Raw genomic sequence first — 13,679 nt, 5'->3', positions numbered from 1 at the left:
TTCTGACCTCAGTGTTTGCAGTCCTCCCTTGCCATGTCTAGGGCTTGCCAACATGGCACCCGTGGATGAATGGCTGCCCAAAGAGATCTTATTTTGTGCCCAGAGGGCTCCCCCTGGCTGAAATTAGACTTGAGGAAGCATTCTGTTGTAGCCAATATCCTAGAACAGGCATCCCCAAACTTCGGCCCTCCAGATGTTTTGGACTACAATTCCCATCTTCCCCAACCACTGGTCCTGTTAGCTAGGGATCATGGGAGTTGTAGGCCAAAACATCTGGAGGGCCACAGTTTGGGGATGCCTGTTCTAGAAGTTGCAGTGCATGGTTGGTTACAAAGGTGTTGCCCATTACAATTTTTGCAGTTGCTCCGAATGCCTAATTGTAACAGAGAGTGCCATCAGTAAATCACACATTTCAAAGTTGGAGTTAACTCTTTATTAGCAAAAACACAATCTCCACAGGCTTCACTGAGTGTCTGGCCTAAGGAGCACAGCTGAGATTGAAAGTCCCCACCTCTCCAGGGTTGAGAGCCAGTGTGGTGTAGTGGTTAAGAGCAGTGGACTCGTAATCTGGTGAACCGGGTTCGCTTCTCCGCTCCTCCACATGCAGCTGCTGGGTGACCTTGGGCTAGTCACACTTCTCTGAAGTCTCTCAGCCCCACTCACCTCACAGAGTGTTTGTTGTGGGGGAGGAAGGGAAAGGAGAATGTTAGCCACATTGAGACTCGTTAGGGTAGTGATAAGGCGGGATATCAAACCCAAACTACTACTCTTCTTCTTCTTCTTCTTCTTCTTCTTCTCCCCAAGCAATCGGAGACGACGCCTGTGTGCAGCTGATCTCTCCTCCACCTTTTTCATGCCTCTCCTGGTTCTGAGAGGCTGGAGGTAGAGCTTGTAGCAGCAGGAGGGGGAGAAACCTGTGACCCTTCCCCAGCCTGACTCATCTCTGCCTCTTGGCCTCCCTCCTCCCCTGCTTCAGCTTCTGCCTCTGATTCTGGACTGCTCTCTGCCACAGACTCTCCCTGCTCACTAAGCCCTGTTGCCCCTTCAGCTTCTGACACCTCCTCTTCCCGGTCTTCTCCCTCTGAGCATTCATCATTGTCCCACCACCATTCCCTGGGCTCTGAGCCTTCTTCCCTTGGAGGTTCCATAGCTGGTTCCTCCCACCATTCCTCTGGGTCCAATCAGTCCATGATTCTATTGAACCCCAAAAAAAATTGGCAACCCTGGTGTGAAGAACTCTTCACACATCCAATAAAGCAGATTGGAGCCCACAAAAAATATTACGCTGGAATACATTTGTAAGACCTTAAGGTACTCTTATTTTTGCCACAACAGGCTGACCCAGTGACCTACCCTGGAAAGTATCCTTGATTGATTGATTGATTGATTGATTGATGATAAGAATTTTATTCCTATAGCACCCTCAGCATGCACAGTGTTTCACAATGTAGAAGGAGGCAGGTGTCTGCCCCGAGCCTCTTACAATCTGAAATTTGACATGTCAGCAACCGCAGGAGGAAGGAAATGGAGATAGGAGTAAACAGGGAAATTAGATGCAATTGTTTTAGTCACACTAGCTTTCGCTTGCCTAATGTTTAATCGATTATTTTATTTCATTCTTCTGTTGGAAGCCGCCCAGAGTGGCTGGGGAGACCCAGCCAGATGGGCAGGGTATAAACAATAAATTATTATTATTTATTATTATTAAGCACTAAAGCTGCAGCAGAGCACGGGAAGTAAGGAGCAATGCCAAAAGCTTCACAAAGAAATGGTTTGGGGGCAGGAGAAGGAGGGAGGATCATGGATCATGGATTATTCTGGTGTTCTGGGAGGGAATCATAGAATTGTAGCGTTGGAAGGGAACCCGGGGGTCATCTATCTAGTCCAACCCCCTGCATTGCAGGAATCTCAGCTAAAGCATCTGTGACAGGTGGCCATCCAACCTCCCGTTTAGGAGGAGGTTAGATGGAGCATGCCATTTGTGTACAAGAGGGGTGGAGAACCCTTTTGGTCCAGTGGGCCAGATCTTTATCTCCCCTACCTTATGGTCAGGTTTTGCAGGGTGGGTGGGACCAACGCCCTTCAACCAGCTGGCTTCATGATGACATCAGGCCATAGCTGCCAAGTCTCCCGTATTCCCCGGGAAATCCCCGTTTTTCCAGCTGTTCCTAGCTGAAAAAACAGGTTTTTTGTTTTTTTTCCCGGTTATTCTGGCGCGGCGGCCATTTTGGAACTGGGCGGAGCATGCTCAGAAGTGACTTTTGATGCTGCTCTGCCCAGTTCCAAAATGGCTGCAGTGCGCCTTCTGGCGCGACGGCCATTTTGGAACAGGGCAAAGCAGCATCAAAAGTCACTTCTGAGCATGCTCCGCCCAGTTCCAAAATGGCGGCAGCGCTACTTCTGGTCTGCTACTTCCGGCCCAGTCCCTTATTTCTCCGACAGCAACTTGGCAGGTATGCATCAGGCAACTGCTAGGTTGGCAGCCGCACCCACCTGTCGAAGATGACTCACGAGAGTGGCATGCCCCTCACAGGAAATGCACTGGTGAAGCAGCACCCAGAATGATTGAACCCCTGCCTCAAACACCCACTGATGGCACACAGGGGCACCAGCTGATAGACAGGTGGACATAGTTTAAGGGAAACGGCCTATCATGATTTGTTTGTGTAAGGGGGAGGGATTACAGAGAAACCCCCCCCCATCAGAAGCAGCCCATCTCCAAGCAGTCATGAGAGCGAGGGGTCTGAAGAGGTGAGTCAGGAAACGGAGAAGGAGTGCCAGGGCTCTGGCAGCACGGGAGAGCCCCTGCTCCGTAGGCAGGAAGAGAGAGAGGCGGAAAGAGTGGACAGGAATAGGGCAGACAGAAGACCCGTACCTCCGACGCCAAAACTGAGGAAGAGAAGGAAAGGGAGGCGCTTCTCAGTTCTGAGGCTTTTATGCTGGTCGAGAACGCGGAAGAGTTTAGTGCAGGAATCTGACTCGAGCGGGTAGACATGAAATGAGCAATCAGTTACACTGTAAATAATGTGCACCAATAAAAACATCTGAAAGACAAGCATGTGGACGGTCGTTACTCAAGAGTAGTCACAACAAACCCTGACAGTTTGCTTTCTTGTTTTTCTGTTGGATCTTCCAGGTGCAATTTAACCAGTTTAGCACCACGCTAAAATTCCACTGCAAAGAGGGACAAGGAGTCACTGCGCACAGCGGCTATCTTACTGTGATTCCGTTTTATTATTATTATTATTATTATTATTATTATTATTATTATTATTATTGTCATCATTATTAAGAACGCAGATTGATTTGCAGATCATATGAGACCAGGTGCAGTCATTGAAACAGGCACTGAGAAAGAGAAAGAAATCAAAAAGGGTATGGTTTGTAACTAAACTGCAGTCAGGGACCTATAATTCCCCTCCCAGTTGCAGAGCAGATTCCACCCCACAATTTAAACAGGAAAAACAGCAGTGTTTAATAAATAATGCAGGTGTTTTTGTTTTTAAAGGAACAGTAAGGCAGTTCTGGGTTTAGGAAAACTCCGAACCCAAAGGAAAACCCGTTCTACTTGGGCAAAGCTGAATGTGCAACAATACACGCTGTTGCTGACGGAGAATTGGATTTTGGTTCACTTTAGTCAATAGCATATATGAGAAGGTTTGGAGAGTCATTGCCTTAGTTCCTATCCCATGGAGCTGCCTTTATTGGGGAAGGGCTATGGCTTAGGGGCAGAGCACCTGCATTGTGTGCAGAAGGTTCCGGGTTCAATTTCTGGGACTTCCCAGGCTGGAAAATACCTTCTGCCTGAAACCCAGTCAAACCACTTTTTTTCTCTTCGGCTGTTGTAAGACTACAGCTCCCATCATCCCTGACTGCTGGTCCTGCTAGCTAGGGAGGATGGGAGTTTTAGTCCACCAAGAGCCAGAGACCCAAGTTTGAGGAAAAACTGCAATAAGTAGACAATACCGTGCTCAATGGATAGTGGTCTGATTCAGTATACAGGTGAAACTCAGAAAATTAGAATGTCGTCGAAAAGTGCATTTATTTCAGTAACGCAACTGAAAAGGTGAAACCAATATATGAGATAGGTGCATGACATGCAAAGCAAGATATGTCAAGCCTTTATTTGTTGTAATTGTAGTTATTTGTCATTAGGTGGGTCAATTATAAATGGAATGGAATTAATGAAATATAATAGGGGACCCAGGTGGCGCTGTGGTTAAACCACTGAGCCTAGGGCTTGCTGATCAGAAGGTCGGCAGTTCGAATCCCTGTGACGAGGTGAGCTCCCGTTGCTTGGTCCCAGCTCCTGCCAACCTAACAGTTCGAAAGCACATCAAAATGCAAGTAGATAAATAGGAACCGCTACAGCGGGAAGGTTAACGGCGTTTCCATGTGCTGCTCTGGTTTGCCAGAAGCGGCTTTGTCATGCTGGCCACATGACCTGGAAGCTATACGCCGGCTCCCTCGGCCAATAATGCGAGATGAGCGCGCAACCCCAGAGTCGGTCACGACTGGACCTAATGGTCAGGGGTCCCTTTACCTTTACCTTTAATAGCGATGTTTATTTTTGTATTATTGTAACTATTTGTTTTATTACTGTGGAATTTCCAAAAGAAAGCATTTGTAAAAATTAAAAGAAAAAGAAAAAATAATAAGTTGCATTACTGAAATAAATGCACTTTTCAACGATATTCTAATTTCCCGAGTTTCACCCGTAAGGCAGCTTCCAGTCTTCCAGTATGTGCTGCTGACGGTTTCTAAAGCCTCAACTACGTGGCTATATGAAATCTCTAAATAAGGGCCAATGGGGGAAAGGAAGAGAAATTCCAGAGCCAAGCGACTACATCCCACCCTGATTCTCAGCGCCACCATTGCCCTACTGCCGGTTTTCGCCAGCAGCAGGATTGAGCCCACAGAAGGTTGCACTTCAGCCGTTGTGCCAAGGGCTCAGGCGGTCTCGCATTCCGTGGTCTCGGTGAGGCACATGCCGCAGTCACACCGAATGGCCTTGAGGTACGTGTAGAATGGGCTGACGTTGGCCGCACAGTTTGGCAACTTCACCGTCTCCAGCTTGGTCTCGTTGTAAGTGCAGACGCGGTGGTGAGCTTCGATGTAAGGGGGTTTCAGCACAGGTTTCTGGCCACAAGGGAAGCAGAGAGAGAGGGAGAGAGAGAGGAGATGTTAGCCTAAATGTGGCTGTATGGACATGCGCAACTGTCGTTGGAGCAAGCTTGTTTTCTCCTGCTCCAGAGGGTAGGACCCAAACTAATGGCTTCTAGTTACACAAAAGGAGATTCCAAGAGTTCTACAGTTCAGGGCAGGCATCCCCGAACTTCGGCCCTCCAGATGTTTTGGACTACAATTCCCGTCATCCCTGACCACTGGTCCTGTTAGCTAGGGATCATGGGAGTGGTAGGCCAAAACATCTGGAGGGCCGCAGTTTGGGGATACCTGGTTTAGGGGCTGTCACAGAGAAAGCTGTCTTCAGGGCTGCCATTCACCACAGCTTCTGTTCCCAATGCCAATTTCAATAAGCAACCCCTGACAGGCTGCACCTGAGGGAATGTGGCCAATAATAATAATAATAATAATAATAATAATAATAATTTTTATTTAAACCCCGCCCATCTGGCTGGGTTTCCTCAGCCACTCTGGGCAGCTCCCAACAGAATATTAAAAACACAATAAAACATCAAACATTAAAAACTTCCCTAAACAGGATTGCTTTCACATGTCTTCTAAAAGTCAGGTAGTTGTTCTTTTCCTTGACATCTGCTGGGAGGGCATTCCACAGGGCGGGTGCCACTACCGAGAAGGCCCTCTGCCTGGTTCCCTGTAACCTCGCTTCTCACAGTGAGGGAACCGCCAGAAGGCCCTCGGTGCTGGACCTCAGAGCATCAGGAAGAACTTTCTGATGATAAGAGCCATGCAGCAGTGAAACAGACTCCTGAGTTTTGATTCTATAAACGTTTAATTGTTCTAAATTGGTTTTGCTCTGAATTTTTTAAATTGTTCCTATATTATCTGGAAGGCAGGAGTGCCTGGTGTGCTCTGGTCCATGGGGTCATGAAGAGTCGGACACGACTAAACAACTAAACAACAACAAATATTATCTGTATGCCGCCTTGAATCACTGTCAGGGAAAGAAGCAGGGTAGAAAAAAATTACATAATAGTCATAATTTCTGAAGGGCTGTCATGGAAGATGGAGCAATATTGTTTTCTGCTGCTCTGGAGGGTATGACTTGAACCAGCGGCTTCAAGTTACAGGAAAGGAGATTCCGACAAAACATCAGGAAGAACTTTCTGACAGTCAGAGCTGTTGGACAGTGGAAAGGTCTCCCTCAGAAGGTTGTGGACTCTCCTTCCTTGGAGGTTTCAAAGCAGAGAGTGGATGGCCATCTGTCATGGATGCTTTTAGCTGAGATTCCTGCATTGCAGGGGGTTGGACTAGATGGCTCTTGGGGTCCCTTCCATCTCTACAATTCTATAAGTCTATGAAATAATTACAGGTAGGTAGCCATGTTGGTCTGACGTAGTCGAAACAAAAAATGAAAAAATTCCTTCCAGTAGCACCTTAGAGACCAACTAAGTTTGTCATTGGTTTGTCTCTATATTGGACAAACAGGCCAAACCCTACGCCAAAGGATAAATGGACATAAATCTGACACTAGGAATCACAAGACAGAGAAACCAGTAGGAGAACACTTCAATCTCCCAGGACATTCTATGCAAGATCTCAAAGTAGCTGTCTTATTACAGAAAAAATTCAGAAACAGACTGGAAAGAGAAGTTGCCATTACCAAGCTTAAAACCATGGAGAGACCTGGTCTGAATAAAGACATTGGATTCTTGTCTCATTATACATGTTAAAGCTTTCTTTAGCCATCTCACCCCTTGCTTTTTCCTGCAAGACCGATTGCAGTCGTTAACAGTAGTTAACAGTCGTCAACAGGTTTACCACTCCTATCAGCCAATCACCCATTCCCACCACCCTTCTGAGTAATACCCCTCCCCACCCTCTGGTGACTTCTGTTTCAGTGTATCTGAAGAAGTGTGCATGCACACGAAAGCTCATACCAATGACAAACTTAGTTGGTCTCTAAGGTGCTACTGGGAGGAATCTATGAAATAAGTTTATCCTCAGCATTCACCAAAACCAGCATAGTGAAGGTGCCAGATATGTTTCACAACTTAGTGGCTGCCACAGAAGATGTCCTCTCCTGGGCTACAGCCACCCTCAGCTTCTGAGGGCGGTGGAACATGTAACACCCAGAAAGATCTGTAGAGAAGGTGATCTTTCGGGGACTTGGGACGTGTGAGCTTTCCAGATCATAGCCAGTCCTTTGAATTTCCTCAGCGGGAAAAGTGAGAATGAAAGCATTTATTTCTCCATCACAAGATTTTATACACAAACACACACAAGTGGGGAATCGGGCTCAGAGCTCCCGGTGTGTGGAATGAAAAGGAGTCTAAAATTAGTCACAATCTTGTTCTGCTTAATGTGCATGGACTTGCTTGCCCTGTTTTGTCACACCCACTCACACCTAACACCTAACAGCACAATTGCCACAACTCTGAGGCAACCAAAATTAGAAGCAAACATATTACTGGGATATGGAATAAAAGGTATCCCCGTTGAGTCAGGGGCTCTATTTTAATCCCCGAGGAATTTTCTGTCGGTGGAGCAATAAAGGACAGCTCCCCCTTAAGTGCTCAAGCTGTAAGGAGCTTTCGAAATTATATAATGAGAGCATTAAGTAATTGCTTGAGAATATATTTTGCCATGCAACCACTAAGGCGTTCTTAAGAAGAAAGAGGAGGAAACTTTAAAACAAGTGGCTCTCATTAGAGATGCAGCCCAACTGCAAATATGCAATATTCGGTGATGTCAGCTATTTGTGTGTCAGAACAAGCCATTAAAGACCTCTGGAAAGTTACTAAGTAAGGATGGCGGACAAATTCTGTTCAGTTCACATTTAATGGTAAACCAAACAAATCTGCACTTTCCAGAATAATATGTGAACCAAATCACAGCCCACTGTCAAAATCCTCGCCCCTCCAAGTTTTGCAGTTCAGTTCTCCAGCAAAATAATATGTGCAAATTTGCACACACTGTGGATGAAAAGTGTGCATGAAAAATTGCACATATTCATGGAAATTAACTCCAAAAAATGTGTACGTTAGGCAAAAATGCATATCAAAATGTGTATGTGAAAAGAAATTGGCACTAAAATGCTCGTAGATTTTAATGAGTACCTTTAAAATACTTGTTTGTTTGTTTTATTAAATTTGTATACTGCCCTTCATCCGAAGATCGCAGGGCGGTTTGCAACATAAAAATACAAAATGGAAACACAAAATACAGAACAGAACAAAAGCAAAAGCAAAACAACCAATAATGATGTGGAAATATGGAGACGATTGGAAAAATAAGAAACAGAGGAATACTGAAATGGGGGCCGATTTGCCCAGACCAAATTACAAGTATTGTGTCCATGTGTCCTATATTACAGAGGATAGTCCCCCGTTTGAAGGAATGTCCAGGCCAAGTCCAGATTAAAGATAAAGAACCCTAAAAAGAGAGAGCGTATCATGGAAGGTCATTGTTATTTCAAGGAGCTTTTAAGTGGGAAACAATAAGGCTCCTTATGGCGTTTATGGTGCCTCCACTTTCATCCCCTAACTCTAATACAAGAGGAAGGTCTGTGGTTCAGTGGTACAGCATCTGCACACATAAGGTGCCAGCTTCAATCCCCAGCATCTCTAGATAGGGCTGGGAAAGAGCCCTTATTTGAACCCCTTGGGAGGCCCTGCCACTCACCTCCCAAGTCTGACAACGGCCCCAGCAGGAGTCTGTCGTAATTCGCATCGCCTTGCAGCCAGGCTTCTTGGCCAGGAAAGTGAATTCACGCACAGCACAACCAGTGAACGTTTGCAGGTTGATGCTGGGGGGCTTGGGGGCACCGGCCCAGCTGGCCAGGATGAAGAGAAGCAGTGAGCCTTGGACCACGGATGGGAGCTTCATTCTGTGAGGGGAACAGCAAAGACGGGGAGTTGTTAAAGACGCTCGCCTGGGGTATGTTCTGCATCAGAAATGGGCCTTCCCAATGTCTTTGGACTCCAATTCCCATAATCCACAGCCAGTATGCCCAACAATTGAGGACGATGGGTATTGTAGGCCAACAACATCTGGAAGACCCACCCCATCCTTCTTCTGCATAATCAAGATCCCACCTTAAGGTCCTTAGACCAAGTTACTTCAACCACACCTTATTGCTGATCTCTTGGACCATTGTCTCATGACAATGACCTCTTTCTGATGGCTTGTTTTTTTGTGAACAGTTTTGGCAGTGCTGAAAAACAGCTCCTCATCTGGGTGATTTTTTTGGCAGCCGGCAAGAAAGATCACTTACACATTTATATGGTCTTCCATCACCCTCATTTGTCCTCAGTGGTATCAATAGATGACAATATCAAACTGCCCTGGGGATTATTGGAAGGCTGGAGGAGAACCCAGGTGGCGCTGTGGTTAAACCACTGAGCCTAGGGCTTGCCGATCAGAAGGTCGGCGGTTCGAATCCCTGTGATGGGGTGAGCTCCCGTTGCTTGGTCCCAGCTCCTGCCAACCTAGCAGTTCGAAAGCACGTCAAAATCCAAGTAGATAAATAGGTACCGCTACAATGGGAAGGTAAATGGTGTTTCCATGTGCTGCTCTGGTTTGCCAGAAGCGGCTTTGTCATGCTGGCCACATGACTTGGAAACTCTACGCCGGCTCCCTCGGCCAGTAATGCGAGATGAGCACACAACCCCAGAGTCGGTCACGATTGGACCTAATAGTCAGGGGTCCCTTTACCTTTACCTTTTAAATAAACAATACATGAATCGTGCGGCCAAATCTAGCTATAATTGACTGTGCTTTTATTCACTGATATCTGAGAATAACATCACGTTATATCATCCCATCCATCTCTACAACATGGGATCATTCATGTGCCTCGTTCAAGAAGGTGGAAGGTGGAATTTGGAAAATGAGTAAAAATTAATTGGCAAAATAAAAATGGGAAATGAATAAAAATTAATTGGCAAATAGGTGGAAGGTGGAAGCAGACAGGTGAGGCACCACCCTAAAATGATGTCGAAGGGTCAGGACATCAACTATGTAAAATAAATAAAACAAGATGCAAAAGTTGAGACTTTTCATAACCTGAAAAGCCTTTGTTCTGCTGAAAACGATTGTTTCAATCCCCAAACAAGAATTATTAAATATTTGGTGCCCCCTCCCTTTTATATAGCCCTTTTAGTTTTGCATTTCAAAAAATGTTTCCAGTGTGGGGAAATTCAACATCTCTCTGGCTGCATGTCTGAGGCTGAAACCCTCTAGCCAGTTTCTACCTGAACTCAGTGGGACTTGCTTTTGAGATGGCATGTATCTGTTCTGTTAGGCTGTATCCTTAGAAGAAACTCATACTAGTTTTACACCAATTTTATCCTCAGTGCTTCTGCAACCCCCAAATGAATCCTGTAGTCTGGTGATATGAGAATTCTGTATCAGAGATCCATAACCCTTTTGTCAAAGAACTACAACTCCCAAGATTCTCAAGGAAGAGAGAAAGCCTGTTTCAGTATTTTAGGACAGAGCATAGAAATGCCTGTAGGGAAACACAAGATTTAGTTTTCCATACTGGGGCAAGGGGAGGACTTGCCTAATACAGAAGTCTTGACAAAATACAAAACCTAGTGTTGGAGCAGGAGATTTCTCTTCCAGGACAGTAAAATACAGGCTTATTAGCCGCCATTAGTAAGTTGTTAATACTGCTCATTTTTTCCTTGTAACAACCCAGAAATGGAAGGAGGGAGGGACAGTGGGTGGGTGGGTTTATGGGTAATGAGTGGCCCTGGGGAAGGCCTTCAGCTCAGGTCTCCCCATGCCAAGTCCAAACTATTAGCCAGCAGTAGCCTTCAGGGTTGCCATATTTCAAAAAATAAAAACAGTTGTTGAGCTTTTCTTTATTTTTAGACAAACCCCAAGGATCCCTAAGATCCAGGACAAAGAACCACCTCTCAGAAATTCCCCTTTGAAGGAGTAAATTCTGGACGTATGGCAGCCCTAGTTATAGTTTTATTATCAAAGATGCTCACTTTCCATATTCATTTTTTTATATGAATCCAGACAATATGGAAGTCCTAGGAAAGGAGAGATTTTACTTTCTTGGGTTCCATGATCACCATAGCTGCCAGGTTTTCCCATTTCTCGTGAGGAAGCCTATTCAGCATAAGGGAATTAACCTTAAAAAAAGGGATAACTTGGCAGCTATCATGATCACTGCAGATGGTGACAGCAGTCACGAAATTAAAAGATGCCTGCTTCTTGGGAGAAAAGCAATGACAAACCTAGACAGCATCTTAAAAAGCAGAGACATTACTTTGCCAACAAAGGTCCATATAGTTAAAGCTATGGTTTTCCCAGTAGTGATGTATGGAAGTGAGAGCTGGACCATAAAGAAGGCTGATCGCCGAAGAATTGATGCTTTTGAATTATGGTGCTGGAGGAGACTCTTGAGAGTCCCATGGACTGCAAGAAGGTCAAACCTATCCATTCTTAAGGAAATCAGCCCTGAGTGCTCACTGGAAGGACAGATCCTGAAGCTGAGGCTCCAATACTTTGGCCACCTCATGAGAAGAGAAGACTCCCTGGAAAAAGACCCTGATGTTGGGAAAGATGGAGAGCACTAGGAGAAGGGGGCGACAGAGGATGAGATGGTTGGACAGTGTTCTCGAAGCTACGAACATGAGTTTGACCAAACTGCAGGAGGCAGTGCAAGACAGGAGTGCCTGGCGTGCTATGGTCCATGGGGTCAGGAAGAGTCGGACATGACTAAACGACTAAACAACAACAAGAAGGATATTGGTGCTTTGGGAAAGGGAAATCTGCCTGTGGGTTATGGGTTAGATTTGCTCCTGTTTGGTGTACTAGCGAAGCTGGAAGATAATAGTAGATAGATAGATAGATAGATAGATAGATAGATAGATAGATAGATAGATAATAGATAGATAGAAAGATAGAAAGATAGAAAGATAGATAGATAGAAAGAAAGAAAGAAAGAAAGAAAGAAAGAAAGAAAGATAGATAGATAGATAGATAGATAGATGATAGATAGATAGATAGATGATAGATAGATAGATAGATAGATAGATAGATAGATAGATAGATAGATAGCTGATAGATAGATAGATAGAAAGATAGAATGATAGATAGATAGATAGATAGATAGATGATAGATAGATAGATGATAGATAGAAAGATAGAAAGATAGAAAGATAGAAAGATAGAAAGATAGAAAGATAGAAAGATAGAAAGATAGATAGATAGATAGATAGATAGATAGATGATAGAAAGATAGAAAGATAGAAAGATAGAAAGATAGAAAGATAGAAAGATAGAAAGATAGATAGATAGATAGATAGATAGATAGATGATAGATAGATAGATAGATAGATAGATAGATAGATGATAGATAGATAGATAGATAGATGATAGAAAGATAGAAAGATAGAAAGATAGAAAGATAGAAAGATAGAAAGATGATAGATAGATAGATAGATAGATAGATAGATAGATAGATAGATAGATAGCATGTGACCTTCTAGAAGTTTTGTTGGACTACAAATCCCATCATCTCCTGCAAGGATGGCTAATGAACAGAGATGATGGAAGCTGTAGTCCAACAATATCTGGAGGACCACAGATTCTCCATCGCTGATATAAATATCTACCTATCCATCTATGTATCTACCTGTGATGGGGAACCTGTGGCCCTGCATATATTATTGGACTACAATTCCCTTCATCCTTGATTATTGGCCATCCTGGCAAGGGTTGATGGGAGTTATAGTTCAGCATCATCTCAAGGGATCCAGGTCCCCCATTCCTGTTTCAATTTTTCTTTTCCTGGTACCCTTTTTCCAAATACGATAGCCGGGCCATTTTTCTCACATCTCTTTAAAAGAAATAGACCCATTTCAATGAACGTTTCTGTGTCCGCCGATTGCCTTTGTTCGCTGTTACCTCCTGGTTGCCTCTCGACTAGCTGCAAACAGTAACCTGCACCTAGCCGAAAGACAGCAGACTCTCTTACCTAGCTCGAGGAATGCCCCTCTTTTCTCCAGCTGCGGTTCTGCAAGGCAGTCGCTTGCCAAAGGACGGGAGACGGCCTCCTCCTCTGTCAGTGTCGGCTCTTGCCAGAGCTCCTTGCCAGCTGCTACTAGGCTGCTTAATTGCTCAAATTTATAGAAAAGGCTGTGTCAATCAAACCACAATGGAGGCAGATCCTTACATGAAGAAGCAGCGGAATCAAAGGCGATGGGTTAGAAAAAGGAGCCTCTCGTTCCCAGCGCTAAGTTCAGGGATATTGTGTTGTTTTTCCCCCCTCTCCCTAACATCACCCGAGTGGAACAAAAGGGACCATCTTGGTGGGGCTGCAGGATCGTGGCAAGGAAAAAATGAGCAGGCCACTGGATCTCCTCCCCTCCCTCCCCCCCGCTCCTTCGTGGCACTTTCCACCCCTTGGCATTCAGAATGGTGCAAAGTCAGCCTCCCAGGTATCCGTTATCCCAGGAAAAGCAAGAGCTGAGCCAAACGCACAATAAGGAGAGGACCCGCCAACAAAAGCTTGA

General features: G+C 45.0%; 1 protein-coding gene across 1 annotated transcript; it reads right to left on the bottom strand.

Moving 5' to 3' along the window:
• Positions 1 to 2,771: 2,771 nt before the first annotated feature.
• On the bottom strand, positions 2,772 to 13,418 carry GPHB5 (glycoprotein hormone subunit beta 5). Its single transcript, XM_060277276.2, has 3 exons — positions 13,142 to 13,418; positions 8,827 to 9,031; positions 2,772 to 5,139 (listed from the first exon to the last, which is right to left on the bottom strand). Exons 2-3 carry the CDS (start codon positions 9,028 to 9,030, stop codon positions 4,951 to 4,953), a joined length of 393 nt encoding a protein of 130 aa, XP_060133259.1. The 5' UTR covers position 9,031; positions 13,142 to 13,418; the 3' UTR covers positions 2,772 to 4,950.
• Positions 13,419 to 13,679: the final 261 nt, after the last annotated feature.

The sequence above is a fragment of the Zootoca vivipara genome, chromosome 1, assembly GCF_965207765.1.
Source record: "Zootoca vivipara chromosome 1, rZooViv2.hap1.1, whole genome shotgun sequence".
Lineage (NCBI taxonomy): Eukaryota > Metazoa > Chordata > Lepidosauria > Squamata > Lacertidae > Zootoca > Zootoca vivipara.
The sequence above is the reverse complement of the archived record's forward strand: the minus strand, read 5'-3'. Positions and strand labels throughout refer to the sequence as shown.